The sequence below is a fragment of the Schistocerca serialis genome, chromosome 4 (genome assembly GCF_023864345.2).
Source record: "Schistocerca serialis cubense isolate TAMUIC-IGC-003099 chromosome 4, iqSchSeri2.2, whole genome shotgun sequence".
Lineage (NCBI taxonomy): Eukaryota > Metazoa > Arthropoda > Insecta > Orthoptera > Acrididae > Schistocerca > Schistocerca serialis.
The window spans coordinates 637,999,457-638,015,449 of record NC_064641.1 but is presented as its reverse complement, the minus strand read 5'-3'; the positions used below and the strand labels follow the sequence as shown (position 1 = coordinate 638,015,449).

At 35.8% G+C, this 15,993-nt stretch overlaps 1 protein-coding gene across 1 annotated transcript in view; it reads left to right on the top strand.

The window, feature by feature from the left end:
• LOC126475487 (fatty acid synthase-like) overlaps positions 1–15,639 on the top strand; it is a 412,274-nt gene extending 396,635 nt beyond the window's left edge. Inside the window, exon 35 of the mRNA XM_050103394.1 lies at positions 14,193–15,639. Within this exon, the coding sequence (XP_049959351.1) occupies positions 14,193–14,348 (156 nt within the window). The 3' untranslated portion in view covers positions 14,349–15,639. The remainder of the gene's footprint in view (positions 1–14,192) is intronic.
• The last annotated feature ends 354 nt before the right edge of the window (positions 15,640–15,993 follow it).

Genomic DNA, 15,993 nt, shown 5'->3' with positions numbered 1-15,993 from the left:
TGGAGAAATTGCTCTCCTCACACAAGTTTTTTCTGTACTATATGTAACAAATGAAACGTATTGTGGTAAACTGACTGAATTAGCTGTCGCGAGAATAAATTACAATGATGAGACCAGTCTTGGAGATAGTACCATCAGACATCACTAGTTCATAAGACAAGTGAAAGCTCAAAAATCAGATAGAATCATGATTGCAGTCTCATATTTATTTATTAGTCGCCATTGCTACATATGACATGTGCCCTAGAAGATATTTTAGTCTGTTTTTCACAATTATGTTTATCATTAAAATCCACAGCGTGTTAAAAAGACTTAAGACTGGCCACGGACATAGTACCAACAATAGCCACTACATCATGGGCTAATTGAAAGATCGAACAGAACTCAAGATTTCCCAAACTGTGACGTAAACTGTTCAAACAGTTCAAGTTGTGTTCAGAAACAGTCCTATCAATAGATGGCACGCAAGCAGTAGATTGGAATTTGTGTCGCCTGATCATACCACATTTACAGCAATCTACTGCATGTACAGACATTTGCACAGACTGACTGTCATGGATGGATGGGCCTTTATAGGTACCTATGATTCACAGTGTCAATTAGTAATGAATGATGTCTGAGTCAAGGCACTATATCTTTACATCATAATAATCTTTCGTTTCTTTATGTTTTTGGTTCATGTTATGCGAAAAAATTTAGTTAAAGATGTTTTTTTATGATGAACTTCAGGGTTCTGTGCTCTGGAACAGATTATGAGTAACTCTATCACTATTAAAATGTATAATCTTAGTGCCATATTACATTAACAAATGCCTGTTATACATTTTTGTAGTGAAATGAAACCACAACAAAAAACTAGGTGCATCTAGTTAGCAAATATTAACACAATACCATTGTTCCATCTGAAGATGAGTGTGTAAATTCTCAAAATGTGCCCTGGGATGAAATAAAAAAAAGTGACAGGTGCAGACAATTGTTTTATTTGAAAGCTGTGAAGTTTCATTTCATTTCCTCCTCCACTTCTTGGTGGTTCACTTTTTTTTCAGGCTGTGTGTAATTTGATCTTTCTGTTGATGGCCAGAGTAACCTCCAGATGTAACTGAGAACTCTAGAGGAACCTTCAGCTCACTAGTACATATGTTCTCTAGACATGCAACAATAGATTAAGTTAATTGTGGTTTTGTGAGCACTGGGCATGAAGAGACGTCCCTTGAAACAATACTTTATCTGAAAATTAGCTAGAAAAGATAGTTCAAATGTCCACTAATGGCAACAAACAGACTAGATCTCTTTGATAATGACCACATTGAAACTGGTGTCAGTGACCATAAGTCAGTTGTAGCAACAATGATTACCAAACTACAAAGGGCAACTAAAAAAAGTAGAAGGGTTTAAATATTCAGTAATCTAGATAAAGACACTTGCCTGTCATATCTCAACAAGGAAATTGAAGCATTTAGCTCTGGGGAGGAGAGTGCAAACTGGAACTGTGGCTGAAGATTACAAGAATACTTGACTGGGCTCTATACAGATAATGTGCCTAATTTAACAGATTGTAATGGGAATGGCCTTCTACGTTACATGGTCTCTGCAAAGTAACTTCTCAAGAAACAGCAACTGCTGCACAATACACATAAAAGAAAGTATGTGAGTATATGTAAAGAGATATTAAATGAGACAAATTTTGCTGTTAGAAGAGCAGTGCACAAAGTCATCAGTGACAACAATTGCAGAATCTTATCAAAATACCTCTCACTAAACCTAAAGAAATTCTGGTCACATGCAAATGCTGTCAGTGGCACCATATTAATTTCAGTTACTCATGGATGACAGGAACTGAAACTGAGAGTAGCAGAGCAAAGGCATAAATGTTACAGTCCATTTTCAAATCTTCTTTTACAAAGGAAAATTCAAGATTACTGCCACACATTAATTACTGCAGCACTGAAAGAGGAGTGATATAGGCACTAAGAAAGAATTGAAATTGCCATCATTAAGCAAATCTTCAGGGCCTAATGGAATTCCAGTCAGATTCTGTACAAAATTTGCAGTTGAGTTAGCCCCTTTTTTAATCACAACCTACTGCGGATGTGATGAACAAAAATTAGTGCACAGAAGTTGGAAGAAATCACAGGTCATACCTGTCTGCAAATAGGGTAGCAGAAGTGATCCACAAATCTACCATCCAACACCATTGACATCAGACCAATGCAGAATCTTAAAACAATATTCTGAGGTCAAATGCGATGAAATATCCTGAACAGAAAGATCCCCACTACACGAACCAGCATGGATTTACAAAACATCAGTCGGGAAAAACAAGTCGAGTGTTTCTTGTGTAAAATCTTGAGCCATGGTTGAAAACAGCCAGACATATGCAGTATTTCTTGTATTCCAAGAAATGTTTGTCTCAGTACCCCACTAATGCTTACTAACAAAAGTACGTTCATATATGGTATCAAACAAAATTTGTGACTGGCTTGAAGATTTCTTGGTAGAGAGGCTGCAGCTGTTACCTTGAATACAGTGTCATCAGTAGCTGTAGAAATAATTTCAGGCATGCGCCAGAGATGTGTTTGTGATCTTTGCTGTTGATGTTGTACATTAATGACATTGCAGACAATATTAAGAGAAGCCTTCTGCATATGATACAGGTACCTGTGATGAAATACTGCACAATTATCCAGTTAGATCTTGATAGGACATCAAAATGGTGCAAAGATTGATTTAATTGTTCAGAAATACAAAATTGTGCACTTCACAAAACAATCTCAGTGAGTCACATCTGGGATCAGTCAACTCTTACAAACACCTGAGAGCAACAATTTGTGGGGATATGAAATGGAATGATCACATAGGCTCAGTAATAGGCAAGGCAAGTGGCATACTTTAAGTTATCGTTAGGGTATTGGGAAAATGTAATCAATCTGTACAGAATGTTGCTCACAAAACACTCATGCAACTCCTTGTAGAGTATTGCTTAAGTGTGTGGGGCCCTTGCCAGACAGGACTAACAGGGGGATACTGAATGCAGGTAAAGTAGGACAATATGAATATTACAAAATTTGTCTGATTCACAGGAGTTGCCCTTAATACCTGAACTGGCAGGCACTTGAAGTTAGACTGCCAGCTATCCTGCAAAAGCCTGATTATCATGTATTAAGAGAGGAATCTAGTAATATACTACAACACCCTAAATATCTCTCCTACAGTGACCACAATGTCAAAATTAGATTACATACATTGTGCACAGAGACATGTAACCATTTGACTATGTACGTAACAGGAATGGGGAAAAACCATTAATATTTCATACAATAGGTCTCATAGAATAAAAAGGCTGATATTATCAGAATACTGGAGTCATCAGTAAATAGTATAGTATGTCTAGAAGTCAGCCGTGTGTTCATGCCACCTCTGTATAATAATGTGAACGTGGAATCATGATCTTTCCTTGTGGTACACCAAATCAAATTGGCATGTATGAAAGTTTCCTTGCAGTGTTACAATGACTGTTCACACTGTGCTACACAAGAGATGTTGCTGATCTTTGTGTGTGAAATTTTGATGCATCTGTTGATAATCCAGATCTCACATCAATGGATTTTACCTCATTTCCAAAGTAACACACCTATGGAAATAGTATTATCAATGACAGTGAGATAGATATATTAGGCATTGATGACTGTGTCAGGAGTGCAGATGAAAACTTATATGCCACTGGAAAAAATAGCTCTTACCTTCTCTTAAAAAAGTGTATTATCCGTTTTGAATAAATGGCATGAGTATGTTCAGTACTACATCGAATTAATACAAAACAGTACTCCTTTGTATGTTTAAATTCTGGACCACCCTTGTATTTTCCTTCTTTTTCTCATTAATTCACTAGGTGCTGTCATAAATGAGAACTGTTATTTCTCATCTTCTAGTAGGCAACAAAGCATATATCTACAAATCAGTTGCCACTGCTACGTAACAGGAAGATCAACTTAAAGTACATTGCTATTACATAAAAGAAGTAAGCCAGTCTTACCCCTTATTGAAATCAAGCAAGTCAGTAGTATTACCAAGCTTGGATTTCATTGTCAAGTGTACAGTGAGAGAAATATATATTTCTCAGACATACTGTCATCTTTGCTGTATCTCTTTTAATTCCTTAAACATTCTTCTAACATCAAAGTTGCTCTTTTTCCTTCTTCAGCACCGAAAGATAGAGAGGTGCCAATTTATTTGAAAATTTTGACACAGTTTAAGTGCATCTACATCTACATCTATACCCTGCAAGCCCCCTTGTAGTGTGTGGTGGAGGGAACTTTGTGAACCAGCATTGCTTTCCCCTTCTCAGTTCCAGTTGCGAATAGTTCATGGGAGGAACAATTGCCAGTAAACCTTCAAGTGGGCTTGAATCTCTCTAATGTTATCTTCATGGCCTTTTTGCAAGATATATGTAGGAGGAAGCAATATATTTGTTGACTCTTCAAGGAAGGAACGCTCTCGGAACTTTAACAATAAACCACACCATGATGCAAAATGTCTCTCTTGCAGCGGTCATCTGTGATGCTTTCGTGTTTACTGAATGAACCTGTAACAAAAAGTGCCACTCTGCTTTGGATCTTCTCTATTTCCTCCATCAGTCCTATCTGGTACTGATCCCATGCTGATGAACAATATTTAAGTATTATTCAAATGAGGGTTTTGTAAGCTACTTCCTCTGTTGACTGACTGCATTTCCTGAGGATTCTTCCAATGAATATCAGTCAGGCATCTGCCTTACTCATGATTAATTTTATGTAGTTGCTCCATTTCAAATCAATCTGTACACATACTCTTAGGTATTTTATGGAAGTGATTGTTCTGCAATTGTGCAATATATAACAAAGGGTCTTTCTGTCTATGTGTATGCAGTACGTTACATTTGTTTGTGTTGAGGATCAATTGACGCACCCTGCAGCAAGCATTGATCCTCTGTTGGTCTTCTGTAATTTTGCAATAATTTTTTAGAGTTGTAACTTCTCTGTATGCAAGAGCATCATCTGTGGGAAACCTCATCAATTAGGTCATTTATAATTATTGTGGAAAGTAATAGTCCTATAACACTCTCTACAGCATGACCAAAGTTAATTTTTCAACTGAATACTTCTCCCACTAAGAATGACAGGCTGTATTCTGTTTGTTAGAACCTCCTCAATCTGATCCTACAGCGGGTCTGATATTCCCCACATTCATGCAACACAGTGTCTACCTGGGTGCCTATATATACTGCTTTCTGGGTCTCATGGACAAAAAGAGCAAGCTGTCATTGTTTTCAGAGCCAATGTTGGCTCCTTCGGATCAAATTTTGGTCTCCAAAGATGTCAAATTATGGAAGCATAAAATATGTTCCAAAATTTTACAACTGATCAATGTCAGAGATATAGGCCAATAGTTTTGTGTGTCTGCTCATTCTGATTTGGGTTTTCCATGATTTCCATAAATTGCTTCAGGCAAATGCCGAGATGGTTCCTTTCAAAGGGCACAGCTGACTTCCATTTGTTTCCTTCCTTAATCCAATGTGACTGATGACCTTGCTGTTTAGTCCCCTCCCTCAAATCAGCCAACCAACCAACTAATTTTGGGTTCGTATAACTTTAGTTTTTCTGTGAGGCTTTGGCTATGTTTAAATTTGTATTGAAGCTCTGTTTGCATTTACAGCAGTTTTATAACATGGTTGGCAGACCACAGCAGGATTTTTCCATCTCTCACAACTTTGCTCAACACATACCTGTCTAAAGTATATTGTACAGTGCTCTTGAACTTTGTGCTTTGATACTCAGATAATCAACATTGTTAGTGGTGGAGATGAAATTAACATCCTGAGCCTTCAGGTAATCTAAAATCTGTTTCTTGTATTTGGGGGGGATGGGAATGGTTATGGAACATAATACGGTACCAACAGAGGTAAACATGAGAAGAGCTACAGGTAACAGGTGCTATTACAGCTTCCTTAACATGTTGTGATCCTCTCAACATTGCAAGACAGCTGAAGATGACACTGTACAAAATAATTGTAAAACCAACACCAGGTCAAAAATGCCTTGGATGCATGGAAATGCAAAGTACTGCAAAAGGAATATGGGACAGTATGTGAAAAATGTGCTTGGAAAATTAGGACCAATACGGAACTGTATCAACCCAATAAAAATCCTCCAATCACTGTAGATGTAAAGGCACAAAGGTTGCAGTGGCTGAGATGAGCAGAGACTGGAAGAAGAGCAAGTGCCAAAGAAGTTGCTAACTGCAAAACCAGATGCTAGCCACTCAGTGGGCAAACCAAGATTATGATGGCTGAATTATGTGGAGACCGATCTGAGAAAGTTGGAATTATGGAATTGGAGAAGGCTGGCAGAAGACAAACTGTACAGTTTTGTTCTGTCCCAACACAATGTCTGCAGTCTTCTAAAAATACTGTTTGTTTTCCAGTAAAGATAGTGGGCTTCTGTGAAGAATGATAGCCAACACAAAGCATTCTGAAAATACATTATCCTCCAAGAGTAGGATCTGAGCCCCGTGGCAGCTATCCTGATAATGAGGAGCAAAAGTAACACACAACAAACAAATGATGCATCTTTGAAGGACTATGATTCTTGGATGTACAATACAAACCAATGACTGAGGTGGTGTGTATCATAAGTAAAGATTCTTTAAATATTAATCTTTATTTTCAACTGATGTATACACAGTACTGCCACTTATTAAAGCAAATTTAGCATTATCTCAATGTTCCTCAATCCAAATTCATAACATATCACCAAGACTCAACTTGCAACTAAGTCTAGAAGGAATACACAAAGGTTTGTTGACAGTAATGGATGGACTAATAGTAGCAGTATTTGATTACACAGTCTCAGACAGTATTAAAATCTTGGAGGTGATGACATCTCAGAGAGGAAAGTTTTCCAAAGCAGTAATTCTGGCAGTGTTACTGTTATCAGCACAAACAAAGGCTACAGTAACCAAGTTCTGGCCACCATGAATATCAGTATTCATCGATACAAAATAAAATTTTATGCCACGGCTTACAGAAGGACCATGATAGTTTCTGATAAGTAGTGGTAGTGAGGAGGAGATGATCAGAGCAAAAGAACATTCTGTGAGAAAGTTCTCAATTTTGTATGAATAAAAAATTCAGAGCATATTCTCTAATGATGGAGTTATTTTCTCTACTTGCCCCTCCTCCTTGAGAATGTTCATGGGGTGTGTCATCTTGCCACACCCAGGACAGAACATATGCATAATCTAACATTTCATTCAGCTTACTCAAACAGGCAAACTATTCAGTGTACAAATATGTAAATGGCATCAATGTGTTCTGGAAGAGTTGCACTATGTTTTTATTTTACTTTTATGTGCAGAAACAAATTATTAAGATGATTGTGGATGATGTTACAGAATTTTTGACATTTGAAAATATTTTTTGTTATTAAGTTATGCAGTCACATTATGTGAATGAAATCTTAAGAATACATCACATTTTTTATCTACTCCAAACCAGAACTCTTTCAAGGTTTTCTAACACGAAATAATTTTGGTTAAATAAGGTGCGTCACTTAAGTGTCATTTCATTACGAGAAACAGATTGCTAGGTTTGTAACAAATCAGTTATTATTATTGTCTACTTTTTCCAACATAACAAAATATAAGATCTATGCTGTGAGAAAACATGATGAAAAACATCTGAAAATGTCAGTGACACGGTTGCTTTGTGTGTACCTCAGTCTTCCCTGCACCTGTCTGAAAACATGGGTGCGCTAAATAGGACAAAAATGTTCTCAATTTTGCTTCATTTAAAAGGTCACCCCCTCTTCTTTCATGATTTTTAGGAAGGAAGTTCCCCAGGCAAAAAATGTTTTTATTGTTAAACCTGTATAAATGTCTACAGTTTCTCTCTTCAGTGTTTCTTTGGAATATGTATATCATGTTTCGCCTTCTGAGCAACATAGATTCTGCCATTTTTACCAAAAACAAACTCAGGAAAACTTAACATCAACAGAACTTATTCAGCTTGAAGTATGCTACAAAGCTCACCTCAGAGTCCAGAAAACGTTCTCTGGTTATGAGAAACAAATCTAGTTTTATTCAAATGAAATGGGAGAATATTAACAATATGAAGAAAAGATAGATTGCTGCTTACCATAAAGATGATACACTAAGTTGCAGACAAGCACAATGAAGAGACACTTACACATTATCTTCTGGCCAAAGCTTTATCAGAAAAGTAAATGCACACACATTCATTCACACAACGAAGCACACCTCACACAAGTGTGACCACCTTCTCCAGCAGCTTGGACTGGAGAATGTTCTTCATGTTGAGCAACTTCCTCTGCCTTTTTATTCAAGCTAAGAAAATTGTCAGTTGAAGTATATTCTCCAACCCCCTTCATTCATGTGAACATGAGACTGTTTCTTGAAATTCCAAAAATAAGGTACATTATCTGTTTTATTCATATACCCATTGTTGCTTACAAGATTTTAATGTTGTCTGACACTGTGTAGTGCTATTTGGCTACTACAAGTTCATCTGTTCCTGTTGTATTCATACTAGATGTAGGTACAAATTAAATCTTCATTATATGTATTTGGATTAAAGGACATGGTAGGATTGTTTAATTTACATTAATGGATGATTGTACTGTGTACACATAATTTTAAAAAAATGAACTACACATTGGTCATACCAAAAGCTGAAAAGTTATTTATTCATGCTCATCACAGAAGACCTGCCCCTCCCCCCCCCCCCCACCCCCCACCCCTGTGGGTGCTGAATAGATAGTGCAATCTGTTCATCATATGTATAGGTGGCATCCAACCATCTACAAACAACTTTATGATGTAGGAATCACATTAAGATTGCTATCACTATCTCTACTTATCAGCAAATGTTGCATGATCCTGATGTTTGTAATGGTGTAAAATTTGATTTTGCATTGATGAATGTTGATGTCTGTGGTGGCCCCAATTGTGTTGGGTTGGGGTTGGGTTGTTTGGGGGAAGAGACCAAACAGCGAGGTCATCGGTCTCATTGGATTAGAGAAGGATGGAGAAGGAGGTCGGCAGTGCCCTTTCAAAGGAACCATCCCAGCATTTGCCTGGAGCGATTTAGGGAAATCACGGAAAACCTAAATCAGGATGGCCGGACGCGGGGTTGAACCGTCGTCCTCCCAAATGCGAGTTCAATGTGCCAATTGTGTTATTGCAGCTGTTGTTTGGGTAAATAAGAGATACCACCCTGATGTGTTCATAATGTGTGCAAGTGGAATCCTATATTTTTCTGAATTATATATTATTATTATTATTATTTTCTTTCTTTTCTCAGACGTTATGTCTGGTCAAAAATGGAAAGTGAAGCAGACCTTGATCAAGTGTGACTTCCTTTTAACTGTACGGTATATGTTATATTGCATTTAGGAACTTTCGGGTAATTGAACATGTATCAATAATTACAGATTTCTGTAGTTGTATGTATAAGTTTGGATGTAGCTGTATTGCATTGATGTACTGGTGGATATTGTGTGGTATGACTCCTGTAGTTGATAGTATAATTGGTATAATGTCAACTTTATCCTGATGCCACATGTCCTTGACTTCCTCAGCCAGTTGGCTGTATTTTTCAATTTTTTCTCCTGTTTTCTTTTGTATATTTGTTGTATTGGGTATGGATATTTCGATTAGTTGTGTTAATTTCTTCTTTTTATTGGTGAGTATGATGTCAGGTTTGTTATGTGGTGTTGTTTTATCTGTTATAATGGTTCTGTTCCAGTATAATTTGTATTCATCATTCTCCAGCACATTTTGTGGTGCATACTTGTATGTGGGAACATGTTGTTTTATAAGTTTATGTTGTAAGGCAAGCTGTTGATGTATTATTTTTGCTACATTGTCATGTCTTCTGGGGTATTCTGTATTTGCTAGTATTGTACATCTGCTTGTGATGTGATCTACTGTTTCTATTTGTTGTTTGCAAAGTCTGCATTTATCTGTTGTGGTATTGGGATCTTTAATAATATGCTTGCTGTTAGATCTGGTGTTTATTGTTTGATCCTGTATTGCAATCATGAATCCTTCCATCTCACTGTATATATTGCCTTTTCTTAGCCATGTGTTGGATGCGTCTTGATCGATGTGTGGCTGTGTTAGATGATACGGGTGCTTGCCATGTAGTGTTTTCTTTTTCCAATTTACTTTCTTCATATCTGTTGATGTTATGTGATCTAAAGGGTTGTAGAAGTGGTTATGAAATTGCAGTGGTGTAGCCGATGTATTTATATGAGTGATTGCTTTGTGTATTTTGCTAGTTTCTGCTCGTTCTAGAAATAATTCACTTAAATTGTCTACCTGTCCATAATGTAGGCTTTTTATATTGATAAATCCCCTTCCTCCTCCCTTTCTGCTTAATGTGAATCTTTCTGTAGCTGAATGTATGTGATGTATTCTATATTTGTGGCATTGTGATCGTGTCAGTATATTGAGTGCTTCTAGGTCTGTGTTACTCCATTTCACTACTCCAAATGAGTAGGTCAATATTGGTGTAGCATAGGTATTTATAGCTTTTGTCTTGTTTCTTGCTGTCAATTCTGTTTTCAGTATTTTTGTTAGTCTTTGTCTATATTTTTCTTTTAGTTCTTCTTTAATATTTGTATTATCTATTCCTATTTTTTGTCTGTATCCTAGATATTTACAGGCATCTGTTTTTTCCATCGCTTCTATGCAGTCGCTGTGGTTATCCAATACGTAAACTTCTTGTTTAGTGTGTTTTCCCTTGACTATGCTATTTTACTTACATTTGTCTGTTCCAAAAGCCATATTTATATCATTGCTGAATACTTCTGTTATCTTTAGTAATTGGTTGAGTTGTTGATTTGTTGCTGCCAGTAGTTTTAGATCATCCATTTATAGCAAATGTGTCATTTTGTGTGGGTATGTTCCAGTAATATTGTATCCATAATTTGTATTATTTAGCATGTTGGATAGTGGGTTCAGAGCAAGGCAGAACCAGAAAGGACTTAATGAGTCTCTTTGGTATATTCCACGCTTAATCTGTATTGGCTGTGATGTGATATTATTTGAATTTGTTTGGATATTAAGTGTGGTTTTCCAATTTTTCATTACTATATTAGGAACTGTATCAATTTAGGATCTACTTTGTATATTTCCAATATTTGTAGTAACCATGAGTGGGGTACAAAAGCTTTTTGGTAATCAATGTATGTGTAGTGTAGTGACCTTTGTTTAGTTTTAGCTAGAAATGTCACCTCTGCATCTATTATCAGTTGCTCTTTACATCCTCGTGCTCCTTTGCAACAGCCTTTTTGTTCTTCATTTATAATTTTGTTCTGTGTTGTATGTGTCATTAATTTCTGTGTAATGACTGAAGTTAATATTTTGTATATTGTTGGTAGGCATGTTATGGGGCAATATTTAGCTGGGTTTGTTGTGTCTGCCTGATCTTTAGGTTTCAGATAAGTTATTTCATGTGTAAGTGTATCAGGGAATGTGTATGGGTCTGCAATGTAACTGTTAAATAATTTAGTTAGATGGGAATGTGTTGAGGTGAACTTCTTCAGCTAGAAATTTGCTATTTAATCTTTTCCAGGGGCATTCCAATTGTGAGTAGAATTAATTGCTTGGGTGACTTCATGTTGCAAAATTATCACTTCAGGCATTTGTGGTATCATCTTGTATGTGTCTGTTTCTGCTTGTATCCACCGTGCATGCCTGTTATGTTGTACCGGGTTTGACCATATGTTGCTCCAGAAGTGTTCCATGTCTGTAATGTTTGGTGGATTGTCTATTTTAATGTGTGTGTTATCTATTGTCTGGTAAAATTTATTTTGGTTTGTGTTGAATGTTTCGTTTTGTTTCCTTCTATTTTCACTTTTTTTGTACTTCTAAGTCGTTTGGCCAATGCTTGTAATTTCTGCTTCTTTTCATCTAATTGCTCTATTGCTTCTTGTTGTAAGATTTTACCTAACCTTTTTCGTTTTTTTTTCTGACATTTCATTTCTTATAAATTGTGTTAGCTGTCCGATGTCTTTTCTCAGTTTTTCTATTCTGATCTGTAGCCTGTGTTGCCATGCTGGTTTTGTGGGTTTCTTCTGTGTGTTGGTTGGTTCTGATCTCTGCCTAGTGTGTATATTTAATGTAGTGAGTGCTCCTATATAAACCAGTAGTTGTAACTCTTCCATAGTTGTGTTTTCATTTATTTTGTTGTGTATGATTGTGTTGATAGTTTTTATTGTTGTTTCGACTTGTGGGTTATTTGGCGGTCTATGCAAGAATGGTCTAATGTCTGTATTTGTGTCTTTGTATTCTTCTTCTTATTATTATTGTTATTATTATTATTATTGTTATTATTATTATTAATAATACTGTTGTTGTTGTTGTTATTATGATTTTGCCCCATAATCTTTGACAATACTGTATTTGACATTGAACTTTAATATATACATTGTTGAGTTTGAAATAATCAGTTGCAACAGCTGACGATTAAGTTTTATTTTATACACTATTTCTTTTGCATCAGAAGAAACAGTTTTAGTTCATCTGAGTTTATGGAGCAGTTGTATGTACGTATGATTGTAGTTGTGAAGCTAGTGTATTCGTGACTGATTGCTTCTTTTGTTTGTGTACACAACTTTTTTTCTGTTTCTATATTTTACAGTCCTCCTGTGAAGATGATTATTTAATCGCAACCACTAGACAATAAAGGTGTATTTTTACAGCTGATGGCTCACAGATGCATTCTACAAACTTGTCTATGAGTCATCTAGATGAACCTTTTCTAGCCACCCAAGATCATACATCCTTTGTCTTGTTCAGTTCATTAATGCTATTTTTATCATCCAGATCCAGGGTCAAGACACTCTAAACTGAATCCTCTACTGCATCAGTACCTACTCCCCTATCTGCTTAATATGGTCTTCCTCCTCCTCCTCTGTAATGGCTTATTAAAAACTTACGTCCATAGGAATCCCACTAACCGTCAACAGTACCTCCATTCTGATAGCTGCCTTCTCCTCTACGTTAAAAAGTTTCTTCCGTACAACCTTGTAGCTGTCACTCCTGTAGTGACAAGCATTTTCTTGCTCAGTATTCTGAAGGTCTTACTAAGGCCTTCAAACATAGACTGTCTCCAAACCAAGTCTGCAAACAGATCTTCTGTGTCATATCCACTCATGCCCCCAATCCTTCAATCATCCCTATGAACCAGTTGCCCTTACTGCCAAACATAGGCCAGACAGGAACAACTTTTCAACAGGGCTTCAGCTATCTATATTAGTGTCCATAAATCAGGAACATAGTTTTGTAAGAAAAGTTTTAGAAAATAACTTGGTTTATCATATACTATGTGTCCTTGGCAAACTTCTTTCCATTGTTCATCCAGTAAACATCCTCAGAAAAGTGTTACTGAGTCAGCATTTATGGTTCCATGAAGCTGTCCTTTTCTCTTCTTAGTTAAACCCCATTTATGGTGATACTTCATTGCTGCCATTAGACCATTAGAGAAACCATTTACTGTAGGATTCACAAAATAAAGTATCAATTGCTGTTATGCTATGACTTACTATCCTTGCTGAGAGTATTACTATGGATAATAAGCCACAGCTGGACTTTAGTCGCTCTAAATGCCCTTCATTAGTGCTATCTGAGTTGAAGTCAGTATTAAAATCTCTACACGACTTACCTGTATATGTATGTATTAAGTTTTAGTATTACAATCTCCAATTGCTCAGTGAAGTTTAAAACATTCTTGTGATGTCTGTACACTGTCTGAAATCAAACTGGACATGTTTCTTGTACAGAGCTATTTCTGCAGCTGTTTATAGAGAGTGGATATAATGCAAACACGAATGGGAAATTAGTATGTGGTAGATATTTACATTTGCATTGCTGTTCACGTATGCAATCACACATGAACGTAACTTTGAAGTCTGTACTAATATAGCGTTTTGTACTCTGCTATCATACAATTCATCTTTGCTTATTATTGAAATAAAGCCACCTGATGTTTCAGATAAAAATCCTTCAAAATACAAATCTTGACTGGTTACAGTAATTTGTGTTTCAGTTGATATTCATATTTAAACCTAATATTTTAATTAAGAGATATTAAGCCATTGTCAGGCAATTTATATGTTTTTCTTTAATGACAGCTAACGGCTGGACCCATTGATATAAAATATGCGGAAGGCAACCATAAAACATTTTTGCAAGGTCCAGAGAGATGTAAAGCAATAGCCCATAATATAAATGAATGGTTACAAGAACACAAGTCCCTGCTACTGGATGATTCTGAGAATCTACTGTGACACAGTACCATGCAAGTACATCAAGGAAAAACCTGTCCTTTGCACATGCAAATGGCATGCGTAATGCATGTATCACTTTTGAGATATTTTCCATCCACTGTTATATCATGTTTATCATTTAGGACATTATAATGGACTGACTCAATAATGTAAGAAAAACTATTGTTACTGTTATTATGTCACTCACTGTTGTAATAGAAATACTGTGAAATTATATAGTGATATTTATATGATAGAGCTTCTTCTAACAGTTCATTTAATTAAAAATTGCTATTTTTGTTTTAAATGTAGTTCTAAACTTATGTTGTGAGAAGATCATACAGTACAATGTATTCTTTTATAATTTCTGTGAATCTAATTACTTAAGTTATGAGCAGAATTGCAGTTTGAACAATTTATGTTGATTATGCTTAATACAGAAAATATGTAAATAGCTTTATTTCCATTATGTTTGGTTACTGATCATTTACGTGAAATAATGTTGATCATGAACTGAAGAAGGAATAATTAGCCTTTGAAATTTACAAGTATTTCAGTAATAAAATTTCAACATAAAAGCCTGAAAATATATTCACGATTTAGTTTAAAAACAAAAACAATAAAACTGCTTCCTGTGTCAGATTTTACACTATCAGCTTTGGAGTTGAAATGGGCCCATTTCCAAAGGTTGGATTAAGAGCTGTCTTTAAGAATTAATATTAATAATTTAATTAATTAATTAATATTAATAATATTAATTTGAACAAGGTAGATAAACATATACTGGAAGAACAAAAAGCTCTTTGTTTGGTGTTCTTCAACTGATTCATGATCCAGGAGTTCGTAATGTTGTAACTTGTAATACAACAGGCCTGTCTTGATGTGGCCTATAGATGATAAGGTAGTCGTGAATCTGTCTTTGTGAATTATGGTCATCCAGCAAAAACGGAGTGTGGGTAAGTGAATGGTATGCACATGCAGGTTGTTTAAAAAAGTGTCACATATTCCTACAGAAGCTAGTGTTGGTCAAAACTAGATGAAAATCTTGTAATTTCCCCCCTACTTCCTACTTCCATCTATTGTTCTCATTAAAATCGTTAGTGAAGATTTGAGAGGAGCGAAGACCACAATGAACTTTCACATTTACTTAGCTTGTCATGTAGAGATGGCTCCAGTTCTTCTTGTGTAGGGGTCTGATTCTTGAAGCCAAAAATCTCACGTTTTAGGTCCTCATGGTTCGACTGAACTAAATAAATTTGAAGATTGTTGCAGAATGTTGGTTTTCACGTAAATATATTTTCTCACACTTTAATATATCGTACAGTGTTTTGATTTTTCACATTAACAAAGCCGAAATTACAGTGTTCACACAAAAATATGTCCAGTCACATCAGAGGCATGCTTACGAATCTCACAATCTGGGGAAATAACGCAATTCCAAAGGGTTAACAATTTTTCTTAACGAATTAATTTCTTCTAGACTCTGTTACATTATTCATTTCGGTTGTTATTTCATAAATGAATCCAGAAATAAATATAGTTAGTAGTACAGGATTGCATAATTAATAATGGAAATTTTAAGAGTGCCAATAATTTGTAATTTCAAATGATTCTAAAAAAGTAATTTTATCTGCATATTCAGAACTAGTACTTATTGATTATAACA